At 47.3% G+C, this 12,891-nt stretch overlaps 1 protein-coding gene across 1 annotated transcript in view; it reads left to right on the top strand.

The window, feature by feature from the left end:
• CALB2 (calbindin 2) overlaps positions 1–12,891 on the top strand; it is a 28,893-nt gene that overhangs the window by 8,432 nt on the left and 7,570 nt on the right. Inside the window, exons 2-4 of the mRNA XM_024735717.1 lie at positions 2,525–2,601; positions 5,508–5,597; positions 8,198–8,278. Coding sequence (XP_024591485.1) covers positions 2,525–2,601; positions 5,508–5,597; positions 8,198–8,278 — 248 coding nt within the window. The remainder of the gene's footprint in view (positions 1–2,524; positions 2,602–5,507; positions 5,598–8,197; positions 8,279–12,891) is intronic.

Here is a 12,891-nt window from a genome sequence, read left to right as displayed (position 1 = left end):
CCTCCCTCCCTCCCCTCCTCACTCCCCCTGCTGCAGCTGTCCAGCTCTCCCAAGAAGCTTTCAGAACATCCTAGAAGAAAGATGACCACTCTAGCCTAGGGTAAAAAAGGGAACTCCAGTCTCATCTCTCCCCACCATGCCCACCCCCGGCCTCCAATTACAATCATATCTTTTCCCTGCAGATAAAAATACTTAGGGGCTTCCCTGGTGGCGCAGTGGTTGGGGGTCCGCCTGCCGATGCAGGGGACGCGGGTTCGTGCCCCGGTCCGGGAAGATCCCACATACCGCGGAGCGGCTAGGCCCGTGAGCCATGGCCGCTGAGCCTGCGCATCCGGAGCCTGTGCTCCGCAACGGGAGAGGCCACAACAGTGAGAGACCCGCGTACCGCAAAAAAAAAAACAAAAAAAACAAAAAAAACAAAACTTAATTTATCTCACATGATTCCTCCATACACTATGTATTGTGGCACCTTCTCCACTAGAGGGCGCCACTAGGCTTATTCATTCCAAATCTAAATTCTCAGGGGACACTAGTGGGGGAGGCTAGGAAGAACACACACTCCTACTCCCACATCGCCCTCCAGCCTCCCAAAGCCCCCACCAAGGCCAGGCTAAATACTTAATTTTATTCTCTTTGTTTAGTTTGTAACTCTATTTGCCCTTGAAGCAAGCTACCATCTCCCTTTCCTGTTCAAGTCTCTATGGGAACCTTGCTCACTGCTTTAGATCAGATTTGGAACTTGACTTTTGGTCAGTGGTTTCCAAACCTTGCTATATACATGGAAATTACCTGGGGAGCTGTATTAAAAATCACGATGCTTAGTTCATACCCCAAACCAATTACATCAGAATGTCTGGGGATGGGAGCCAGACATCCATATTTTTTTTTAAGATTCTAGGAGATTCCCATTCACAGCAGTCTGGGGAGCACTGCCTTAGACCTGTCTGATCTCCCACCCACAAATGATTCCTCCCGGTCACAGAAAGACCAGGGAGCTTGGCCATGGACTCAGCTCGCCCTGGTCTCTAGGTCTTTTGGGTTCAGTGGTGAAGAACCTAAAGGACTTCTTACTACGTACGTGATCTTGCAAGTCAGGCCTTGACCTTGGGACCTGCTCCCGATAAGGGCACTTTTCACCCAAATTCATTCCCGTTTTTTATACAAGTTCCGGTAATTGAACTCAAACAATAGTAACATTTACACTGCACCCGTAACGGACTGAGTGACGGGCTTTACATGCAAAAATCCCATTTAATTACCCATTTTGCAGATGACATGCGTTAAATATCTTTCCTAAAGCCATACAGCTCGTAAGTACAGCAGAACCAGGATTTGAATCTACCTCCACAGACCTCAGCGCCCCCTCTCTTCATTACTGTGGAGTGGGTTGCCTCCCATATGCTTGATCCCTGTGACCACCTCTCAGGTGCCCCCATCCCTGCTATTCTCTTGCCACTCTTCCCTTCTGCATTAGTTTCCTGGAGCTGCCGTGACAAAGTACGACAAACTGGGTGGCTTAAAACAAAAGCAATTGATTCTCTCACAGTTCTGGAGGCTAGAGTCCAAAATCCAGGTGTTGGCAGGGTTGGTTCCAGGTTCTGAGGGGTAATGTGTTCCATGTCCCTCTCCTGGCCTCTGGTAGTTACGAGCAATTCACAGAGCTCCTTAGCTTGGAGATGCATCACTCCAATCTCTGCCTCTGTCTTCATGTGGCCTTCTTCCCGGTGTGTCTTTGTGTCTTCACTTGGCCTTCTTATAAGGACACCAGTCATTGGATTTAGGGCCCACCCTAATCTAGTATGACCTCATCTTAACTAATTACATATGCGAAGACCCTATTTCCAAATAAGGTCACATCCTGAGTTCCAGGTGGACATGGATTCTGGGGGGGACACTCTTTTTTTTTTTATTAGAAAGTCTACTTTATTATTATTATTTTTTTGGCTGCACTGAGTGGCTTGCGGGATCTTGGTTCCCCAACCAGTGATTGAACCCGTGCCCCCTGCAGTGGAAGTATGGAGTCCGAACCGCTGGACCACAAGGGAAGTCCCTGGGGGACACTCTTCAACTCAGTACACCCTCCTACCCCAAAGACCCAAGTTCTGCCTCTGACCTCATTCGCCCTACTGACCAGGGCTTGCCACCTGCTGACAAATCTCGAGGCTGATGACCTGTTGTCCCCTGTCAGATCTGCAGCTCCTGCTGCCTTCCCAGCTGGCTACGGACAGACAGCTCCCAGCTCCCTCTGCCAGCATGGCCCACATGCTGGTCCCTCCCAGTCTCTGACTACTGAATGTATATCACAAAGGCAAAACCGTTATTAATCTTGGATCTCTATGGTTGCAAATGGCCAGAGGGCAGGACCCACATCCCTAACAGTCCAGGGCTGGCCCAGACACCTGCTTGACCACTGAGGAGAACAAGTTCTCAATGAAGCCCCCCATTTCCCCACCCCACCCATCCACCATAAGTTTTACTACTTAGCTCTGAGGTTCATTGCTTTTTTTCTTTGCTATCTTTGCAGGAAATGGGTATATTGAAGGTAAAGAGCTAGAAAACTTTTTCCAAGAACTGGAGAAGGCAAGAAAAGGCTCTGGCATGGTAAGCCCAGACCCCTCTCCCATTGTTTGGAATTTTCTGTCATCCTGAGCATGGCTTTGAGCATTGTCTGTCCTAGGTCATACATTCCATCAGCAGCCTGACAACTCTGGTCTTGACCCTTAGCGTTTTTCTTTTATCTGGAAGGATTTTAAAAATTGAAATACTCCCTTAAAAGAGTACCTTACCTCACTATCTCTGGGTGTCTGGGATTGAGGGGTGTTCATGGGTACCGGGGGTTGATAAACTGCCCAAAACTGCAAAAGTTTGTGTCTGCGTCTGTATGTATAAAAAGTATTTTTTCCTAGGGAAGAGTCCATAGCCTACCTAATATGCTCAGAGGGGTCATGACTCAAGATTGGATGCCTAGGGGGTTTCAAGTGCCTTTGTTCAAGACTGGAGTTTCTCAGCCTCGGCACTAATGACATTTGGGGTAGTGACTCTTTGTCATGGGGGGCTGTCCCTGGCATTGTAGGATGATTAGCAGCATCCCTGGCCTCTACCCATGAGATGCTAGTAGCACCCCTCCAAATTGTGACAATCAAAAATGTCTCTGGACATTGCTAAATGTCCCCTGCAGGGGATGCAGAATCGTCCCCACTAGAGAACCACTGTTCTAGACCAACCAAGGTTGGAACCTCGGCAAGGACCTAGAGGAAAGCGGAGGATTGCTCCAAACCAGCATCTGAGCCAGATCGTACTGCCTCATGTGTGCATTCGTCAGACTGCCCTTCATGGCCTGAAGTGACTGCAAATCATGTCCCAGGCCCTGAACGGCAGGCATATTGTTTCCCCACGTGCCAACCTGGCATGACTGACTTCACTAAAGCCTTTTGGGGGACCGTCTGAAATATTGAAAACGTAAGGTGATTGGAGCTAGTCTGTTGTGATTCCCATGTCTGGTTCTCGAATATATGGAGTTAGACCAACTCCCTCCCCGCCAGCTCCTGCGGGTCCTTTGGTCGGGGGGGGTGGTCTCTCTACTCTCCCCTGCTGCGTGTCTGTTGGCCAATCCACTGCTTATTAGCAAGTCTTCATGGAGCGCTTTGGGAGATGAGTCACAAATCCACTGGTGAACACCTGGTTCAGAGCTTGTCAGTGCGCCCTGGTGAGGAGGATGTCCAGGCGATGGGCTTAAGTGATGGAGGTGATTCATGGGTTTGTCTATCAACAGTCCCCCGTCACCCCTCATTACTAGGATAATGAAGCCCGGATCACAGAAAACACAGGCTTCACAACTGGTTCTGGGATCGTGGGGTAGATAGAGGAATGTGTTTTTACAAAGTGCTTCAAATCTGAAATTCTTCTCTTAGTCATTCCCTTCCTCAGATGGCATCAGGGGTGATTTTCAAGTCTGTCAACAACATTCTCAACTAACATCACCCCGGACTGGATCTCAGAGTAGCTGTTCTGTGGTAGAAAAAATACTGGCCTTGGAAACAAGAGTCATGGGTTCAAATTCTGACGATACTAGCTGGTGACCTCAGGACAAGTCACGTCATCTCAGCCTCCGTTTGTGTGTAAAATGGACGGGCTACTAACATCTTGGGGACTGTTGTGGAAAGCAAACAGGATGGCCACATTTCTGATAAGGGCCTAGGCTCATTCCAGGCACATTTGTAGATGTAACGTGATAAATATTGATAAACAAATACATATGGGCAAATTGAGACCAGTCCAAAAGGTCAAAAACAGAAGACTCTAAGAATTGGTAGAATTTTCCTTGGCCCAATCCTAGGAAACACACAACCCACCAGAAAGCCATTAAAGAAGCGAAGAGGCTTCAGATGCCAAGATGATTCATCACTGATTAGGGATAAAGAAGAGCTCACTAATGCAAACACTTAACAAGCAGCACCCCAAGCGAAGAGAAGCTCTGAGAACTTCAAGAGAACCTTAGACTTAAGTTAGGCGGTGATGGTGCAATAGAACTTTTGAAGCTCTCTGCCTTTTTAGTAGTCACATTCATCTAGTGGACTATTTAAATGACCCCTCAACTATATAGACTTTCTGGTCACATTCTTCCTAGCCTAAAATCAGAGTGAAAAGCATTGTAGAATTTCCAGTTAGTCTTTAAAGAAGAAAATGAGCACTCACCTTTGCTCTGGTGGAATGTCTAGAACTTATTGGGGGCCCCTGCAATAGGTTGGGCTTATTAGAAGCTGCCTCAATGAAAGGTTGGGGCCTGAGTTCTCACATCTGAGTGATGGAAATAAGTCCTCACCCTTCTGGTAGACTTATGGTTTAATCCATCTCAAAGGCAGACGGGCATGTTTACTTATGTGGTACAGAGCACATCCATATGTTCTGTTTCCCCTTGAAAATAATGTGATTGAGCCTCAAAGAAGAGAACACTTAGGACTTCCCTGGTGGCGCAGTGGTTAAGAGTCGCCTGCCAATGCAGGAGACATGGGTCTGAGCCCTGGTCCAGGAGGATCCCACGTGCTGTGGAGCAACTAAGCCCGTGCGCCACAGGTACTGAGCCTGCGCTCTAGAGCCCGCAAGCCGCAACTGCTGAGCCCACGTGCCACAACTACTGAAGCCCGTGCTCCTGGGGCCTGTGCTCCACAGCAGGAGAGGCCACTGCAATGGGAGGTCCGTGCACCGCGGCAAAGAGCGGCCCCCGCTCACTGCAACTGGAGAGGGCTCACACACAGCAACAAAGACCCAACGCAGACATTAATAAATAAATAATAAATTTTAAAAAAGAGAGAACACTTAGATTTGGAGGAACCCTAAAAAGGGAAAGGGTGCAGCCCTGATTACTCAGAGCATTGGTTCAACCTGGTTCCATCCCTGCATATTTGGGGTGCAGAATGATTCCCCACCATTGCTGCACCAAGAGGGTGAGAGATCCACGGTTCGCAGGGGACCCAGCAGCAAAATCAGCGCCCTTTGTCTTTCTGCAGATGTCGAAGAGTGACAACCTTGGGGAGAAGATGAAGGAATTCATGCAGAAGTATGACAAGAACGCAGATGGGAAAATCGAGATGGCAGAGGTGAGTCCTAGTATCCTGCTAAGAGCTACACGGGAAGGGCCGTCGGTTGCCTGTGCCTCTCCCATGCACAGGAGTCCTTCTAGGGATCCGAGTGAGGTGGTGGTCTTGAAGCCCCACCACCCCTCCCAGCACTTAGGCTGATGAAAGAGAACAGATGGAGCTTCTCCTTTGACTCACAAGGAACGAGGAAGCAACACACATTGGCCTAAGACAGGGATGAAGACTTTTAATGCTCTCAGGGTCCAACGGGTACTATAAATGTGTGATGAGCTCAGTTTAAGACAGAAGAGAGAGTGAAGTTTGCAGAACAGGAGAGCTCATGCCCCACCTTAAGGCATCCAAAGGTGTGTGTGTATATAATTTATATATGTAGCATGTATAATTTATATATATTAATATATACACACACATACATTCATATGTGTGTATTGATGGGCATAGATATATACATATTGCTAAAAGATAAACTGAGGCATGTTAAAAATTTTAAGAGTTTATTGGAGCACAAATCCATTCAAATGGGCCAGCGCCGAACCTAAAATAGTTAGGAACACTCTACCAATGGGAGCTACGGGAAAGACGTTTATATGGAAGAGCCAGTTACAAAGCAAGGAAATTATCTGATTGGCCGCATCATTCAGGAGAGCCTAGTTGGCTGCTTTGGCTGTTTGTTTAGACTTTGGTTTGCTAACGTAGGCTACTAAGGCATTAAGGCTGCCTCAGTCTAATGGCCTCCTTGTTTAACAATTTATATATACACACATACACTTATACAGACACATCTACATGTGCCTGTGTGTGCAGGCCTAACCAGACACCTCTGGAAATCAGTCTGCAACCCACGGTCAAGTGGTCCAGAATGATGACAGCGGCACATAAAGGAGGGCAGAACTCCTCCCGCGGTGAATTGGTTGCCGTGGTACCTTAGGTCAGTGCCCTGGAAGGAGAGACTGAGACAGAGATTCGTGGGTAGGATTTCAAGAGAAGGGAGGAGAGAGCAACAGGAAAGGGCAGCGCAAGAAGCTAAGCAAGCGCGTGGTCTCAGCTGGAGCCTCGTCTTGGCCTGATCTCGTGGGGGCTCTGGAGTGTGGATTGCGCCACGGGGTTGGCCCCACCTTGAAGCAAGCGGTAGGATGGCCCTTTGTACCCCTATGTCAATCAGGCGTTGGATGCAAGCTGCCCCCTCCAGGAAGGGGGTCGGAGGGGAGGATGGCTGGGGCAGTTTGGTGGAGGGCAGTTCTCCTGCAGGGGGCAGCAATGAGCCACCAGCGGTCATCCTTCACAGCAGCTGAGGGATGGGCTACCAGCCTAGTCAACGGTGATCTGTGAAAAGCACCAAGACCATCCCTATAGATGCCTAAACTGCAAGCCTCAGGACATCCTGACTCAAATGGGCTTAAACCAGGGGTTGGCAGGCTTCTTCTGTAAAGTTCCAGACTATGGTCAGTGTTTTAGGGTTTGCAAGCTGTAAACCCTGCCTTCAGCAACTCTGCTCTGTGGCACAGAACCACCACAAACAGTAATGTAAACGAAAGGGCCCTACCATGTTCCAATACAAGTTTATTTACAGAAACAGGCATTGAGCCAGATTTGGCCCATGGGCCATAATATACTGACTCTTAGCTTAAACTATGAGAGGCTCCTAATGAGAAAGGCCATGAGCAGGACTGACTCCTGGTGAAGGAGACAAGGTCTCCAGCCCTGCTTCTCGGCAGTTCTCTTGGTTCTGTTCTCCACCCCTAAAACAGCTTCATCCTCAGGCTGGTAGCAAGCTGGCTAGAGCAGTTCCAGGCATCACATCCAGATGCAGAAGGGGCCCATCTCATTTGGTCCCTGAGAAGAATAAGGAAATCTTTCCCAGGGGTACCAGCAGTAGACCGCCCCTCACATTTCATTGGCCAGGAGTAGGTCACATGTCTAGCCATAAGCCAACCACTGGCCAGGGAAATGGGATTATCACATCTAGCTGAGACTAATCAGGATCTGCCTGTGACTCAAGCATGCTGGGAGCAGAGAAGAGCGGAAGGCCATTGGGGGTGGAGGGGGGCAGCCAACAGTGTTTGCGGCACAAGGGTACTTGCAGTTTTTTAAAAATCGGATTTGTTGTGGTATAATTTACATATAATAAGCAGTATTGATTTGAAGTGTAAAATTCCATGAGTTTAGACAGCTGTATACAGCCATGTAATCACCACCACAATCAAAATACGGCATCTCCATCACCCCCAAAATGTTCCTCTGTCTGGTCAGGCCCTCCTGCACTCAGATTAGTTTGCATTTTCTAGAATTATATATATGGAGTCATCTATTAAGTATTCTTTTGAGTCTGGATACTCGCGTTTTAAAGTGACACCACTTGCTGTCCCTCCAGCTGCTCATACCTGAAGGTTTGGGGGTGACCCAGAAGTGCTTCTCAGAACATCCTTCTTCCCCTTTGAAGGGCTGTCAGCCCCTGTTCTCAAGAAAGGAAGCAAAATGGAGCAAAATGTGACTCCCATGCTGCCTTGCCACTGGCTGGTTTCCATCCTTCCTGCAGGAAAGTCTGTTTGCTTCCTGGCAGGGCTCTCCGTAATGTTACTGTTGCTCTCTGATCCCCACAGCTGGCGCAGATCTTGCCGACCGAGGAGAACTTCCTTCTGTGCTTCAGGCAGCATGTGGGCTCCAGCACCGAGTTTATGGAGGTGAGACCAAGGCGCTGCCTTCTCTTTTGTACATCGGGGCCTTTCTCTCGTGTTCAGAGCCAGGCCCACCCAATGCCTGGGAATGGTCCCTGGAAGATACTAAACCCCTTTTGAGTAGCTCAACTACTCAAAATGTGGTCCATGGACCAGGAGCATCAATGTCGCCACCACCTGGGTGCTTGTTAGAAACACAGAGTCCCGGGCTTCGCTGGTGGCACAGTGGTTGAGAGTCCGCCTGCCGAGGCAGGGGACACGGGTTCGTGTCCCGGTCTGGGAAGATCCCACATGCCGCGGAGTGGCTGGCCCCGTGAGCCATGGCCGCTGAGCCTGCGCATCCGGAGCCTGTGCTCCGCAATGGGAGAGGCCACAACAGTGAGAGGCCTGCGTACCGCAAAAAAAAAAAAAAAAAAAAAGAAATGCAGAGTCCCTGACCCACTGAATCAGAATCTACATTTTAGCAAGATCCCCAGGTGACGTGTGTGCACGTTAAAGTGTGGGGAATAAGGTGAGAAGTAAGCTTGGGTAAAGTACCTTTGGAAAATAATGTGTACACACCACTTCCCATTTGGGTATTTGCCATAGATATTTGCATATTACAAGCTCTGAGAAATCCTGCAGTAAAGAGACCTGTTTCACTTGGTTTGCCTCCAGAATCTTTCATAGTTCCTTCTCACTCAATAGCATTAGTGTTCCTGGAATTCAGAGTTCCAAGGAGCATTCTTGAGAAGGATGGATTTAGGTACCATTCTAAAACTGGAAAAGCCCAGTGAGAATTCCAGTTTCCAGTATCTTCCAGGTTTGGTCTTTGACTGTGGTCTGGGCTTCACTGTCCATCTTTAAAATGGATGTTGCCATCTTTGCAGTAGCAATTCTTTGAGATCCTCGTGGGAAATAGGACATCCAAACTCAAGTGTCTTTTGAGTAATATGCAATTGATAGACTGAACCATGTGAAATTGCTCATATTTAACCATTCTTTATTTACAAAAATTGGAAATTCCATGCGGTTTAACCAAATATATTACTAATCCTGATGTCCGGCGAACTACCAGTTATTTTTGTTATTTTTCTGGGGCTCTGCACCCTAGCGATTCAATGTATGTGTCCCTCAAGGTGAAATTCAACCCATACCACCCACACACACACGCACACACAGTGCCTGCTGTGATAAATAATGACTAGCCTTCAACACAACTCCAGTCGCCATTTGTCATGTTAAATCCATTTCTAGCCACCGGTAATCCCCTGTCCCTGATTCACTGCTTAAACATGACTGGAGAGCTAGTTCAGAAACACACGTGGCAGTGAGTTCCCCATACAGATAGAAAGTCAGTTAGAAATAATGGATTCTTAGGGCAGAACACTCATTTTTTTAAGTGGTAGCTTGCCTAAGCATCAGATATGGATTTAATTTTATTGTGCTTTAAAGGATTTTCTCCAGTTTTTTCACAATGGCAAAATTCCATAAGCTGGTCATTGACAGGCTGGATTCTGTTCTTAGTTCCCCCCTTGCCTGTCTAGGAGGAAAAGTCCGCCTATACATAGAACTTGTCAGGGTGCTGCTTTTGTGAGTGTCCGTTTTTCTGTCTGTAGAAAAGGGAGCGTTTATACTTGATTACTCCTTTCCTGATAGGGAGGTGGCCAGAGATTGGCCTCCCTTCCACCTATGATCAGGAGAATGGGGATGACAGCTTGCAGGGGGCAGAGATGCTTAAAGAGGAGGGGAAGGAAACCCTCTCTCTCTAAATCATCAGTGGTTTCTCTCTGTGTAGTTGACATGGTTCCATATTTTACCTGCCTTTATCCTTTAAGCCCCAGCATAACTACTGAGCCAACGCCACCCCCATCCCACAGGTTTCCTGGGACCCCATCATCCTACAGGACCATCCCCTCCTGGGGCTGTCCATTCATTCCATCTTTATCAGCTGGAAACATGAAATGGCCCCTCTGTAGCCCTGAAAGGTTTGTGCTGCCAGATGCTTCCATCCCACTGCTCATCCCAACATTTTAATTTCTAATGTAAGTGACACCTCAGGATTTGTTTGAGATTTCACAAAGCCCAGGTTCCTTGAACTCTTTTCCTTGAATGGGAAGAGAATAATGACCATACTTTGTGATGGCTGAGCACAAAGTACGAGATGGAAAGAGAAGTCCAGCGTGAGAGCATGGAGCTGGGTGTGGATCCAGGGAGGGAGGGAGAGAGGGAGGGAGGGAGGTCAGAACTGCTAGGATGATCTCACTCCGAAAGCAGCTGGCTGCTTTGCTTTCTGGGAGGACTGGGGTCCCTTCAGGTTATCCTCCCCTGAGGCAATTTAGGGGGTGTCTGCCTTTTTCTCCCAGTCAAGACTCAACCTAGATGAACTAAATTCCTATACACTAAAGGCATGCAGGTGGTTGGTGAAGTCATATTTGAAAATCTGCACATATTTCTTTGTGCTTACTCAAGGGCGGGCTTTCGGAGCATGGGAAGGAATATTTTGATGGAGCCGGGCATTTTCTTTCCCCAAAGAAAGAACTCTCCCCTAATCAAAAATCATTTACCCAAGTTGTACGTAGAATATATCTACCTTTTTATTGGGACTTGCTCATATCTCATAACTCTTTAAAAAATCAGGATCAAATTTTTTGAGCCACTACTATACCATGAGAATTACACAGCCTAGTTTGCTGGTATGGAAGAAAGATCCTAAAATATCTATACATTCTCACACTCCTCACAATAAAAGGGGGACATGCCATCAACAGACGAATGTGTGGTACATATATATAATGAAATATTACTCAGCCATAAAGGAGGAATGAAATAATGCCATTTGCAGCTACATGGATGGAGCTAGAGATTATCATACTAAGTCAGAAAGAGAAAGACAAACACCATATGATATCACTGATATGTGGAATCTAAAATATGACACAAATGAACTTATCTACGAAATATAAATGGATTCACAGATATAGGGAACAGACTTGTGGCTGCCAAGGGGGAGGTGGGGTGGGGGAAGGATGGATTGGAAGTTTGGGACTAGCAGATGCAAACTATTATATATAGAATGGATAAACAACAAGGTCCTGCTGTATAGCACAGGGAACTATATTCAATATCCTGTGATAAACCATAATGGAAAAAATATATATATATGCGTGTGTATTTGTGTGTGTGTGTGTATATATATATATATATATATATATATATTTCTGAATCACTTTGCTGTACACCAGAAACTAACACAACATTGTAAATCAACCACAATAAAAACTTTTTTTAAAGTGGGGGAGATGATGTGGAGAAGTTGAGGAGACAGGAGATCAAATCTGGGAAAAGAATTAGCGCCTGCTGACTTTCAGAAAATCAAGAGTTGCTGGTATCTAACTGTGCTGTTTGGAGCTGAGGGAGAAGGGAATAAAAATCAAGGGAAGAAAACTTGGAAGAAAATCTAAGAACTGTGATCAGGCACCAAAATAGACCAAAGATTAGGGAAACAGGGTTCTCTGGGCCGTTTGTCACAGATACACCCACTCTCATCCCCCACCATGGTATTCCCGCCTCCCCACAAGATAGACTGGGTTAAACACTGGGGTTTCAGGACAGCTGCATTCAGGACCAGATTTTTTCAGGACCATTGTATTAGTTAACTATCGCTGTGTGACAAATTACCCCCCCAAAATTTACCAGCCTAAGGCAACAAACATTTATTATCTCTCAGTTTCTGTGGTTGGAAATTTGGTAACAGCTCAGCCAAGTGGCTCTGGTTCAGAGTCAAGATGTCAGCTGGACTGCAGTCATCTGAAGGCTTGACTGGAGCTGGAAGATGCACTTCCAAGGTGGTGCACTCACGTGGCTGTTGGCAAGGGGCCTCAGTTTCTCACTACATGAGCCTTTCTATAGGGCTGCTTGAGTGAGTGTCCTTATGACGTGGCACCTGGCTTCCTCCAGAGTGAGTGATCAAAGAGGCAGAACAAGAAGGAAGCCTCGATGTCTTTATGACCTAGGCTTGGAAGCCACACACTGCCGTATCTGCTGTGTTCTATTCATTAGAAGTGAGTCACTAAGTTCAGTCCACATTCAAGGAGAGGGAAACTAGGGAGGTGAAGAAACTAGGGAGGTGAAAACATTTTAAAACCATTCCAACTGTTTTTCCTTGTTTCTCCTGTGTGATGTCTGCTCCTGCTCGGATGGCCAGAATAGAGAGGAAGGAGGTGGTCAGACCCATATCACCTGCTGAAGCTCTGCTTCTCTTTGATCCCCCAGATGCTGTGGTCAGCAGGCAGTTCTCTGGTCCCTCACAGGGACCCAATGCATGTACTGAATATCTGGGACTCATATCAGAGCCCAGAACCAGTATGGAGCAAGATCCAGTGATGGACCGATTGTCTAGGCCTAGATCGCATGCCTCCCTCTGGAGATGGATCAGCCCCTCTGGAACCATGTGGACTGAGCATGAGAGAGGGGTGGTTTCCTAAAAAAAAATGGGGCGATGTTTTTTATCAGAAAGATGGGGGAGTGGCCTTGGGATAGTCTAAACAAACTGATTACACTACCAATTCTGTTCCACCTTCAGACGTGGCTGCCATATGCATCGTGGTGGAGGGGTTGAGGACACAGTACAATGAGGA

The sequence above is a fragment of the Neophocaena asiaeorientalis genome, unplaced genomic scaffold, assembly GCF_003031525.2.
Source record: "Neophocaena asiaeorientalis asiaeorientalis breed wild unplaced genomic scaffold, Neophocaena_asiaeorientalis_V1.1 scaffold40, whole genome shotgun sequence".
NCBI classification, from domain to species: domain Eukaryota; kingdom Metazoa; phylum Chordata; class Mammalia; order Artiodactyla; family Phocoenidae; genus Neophocaena; species Neophocaena asiaeorientalis.
This window is presented reverse-complemented; position numbering and strand designations above follow the sequence as displayed.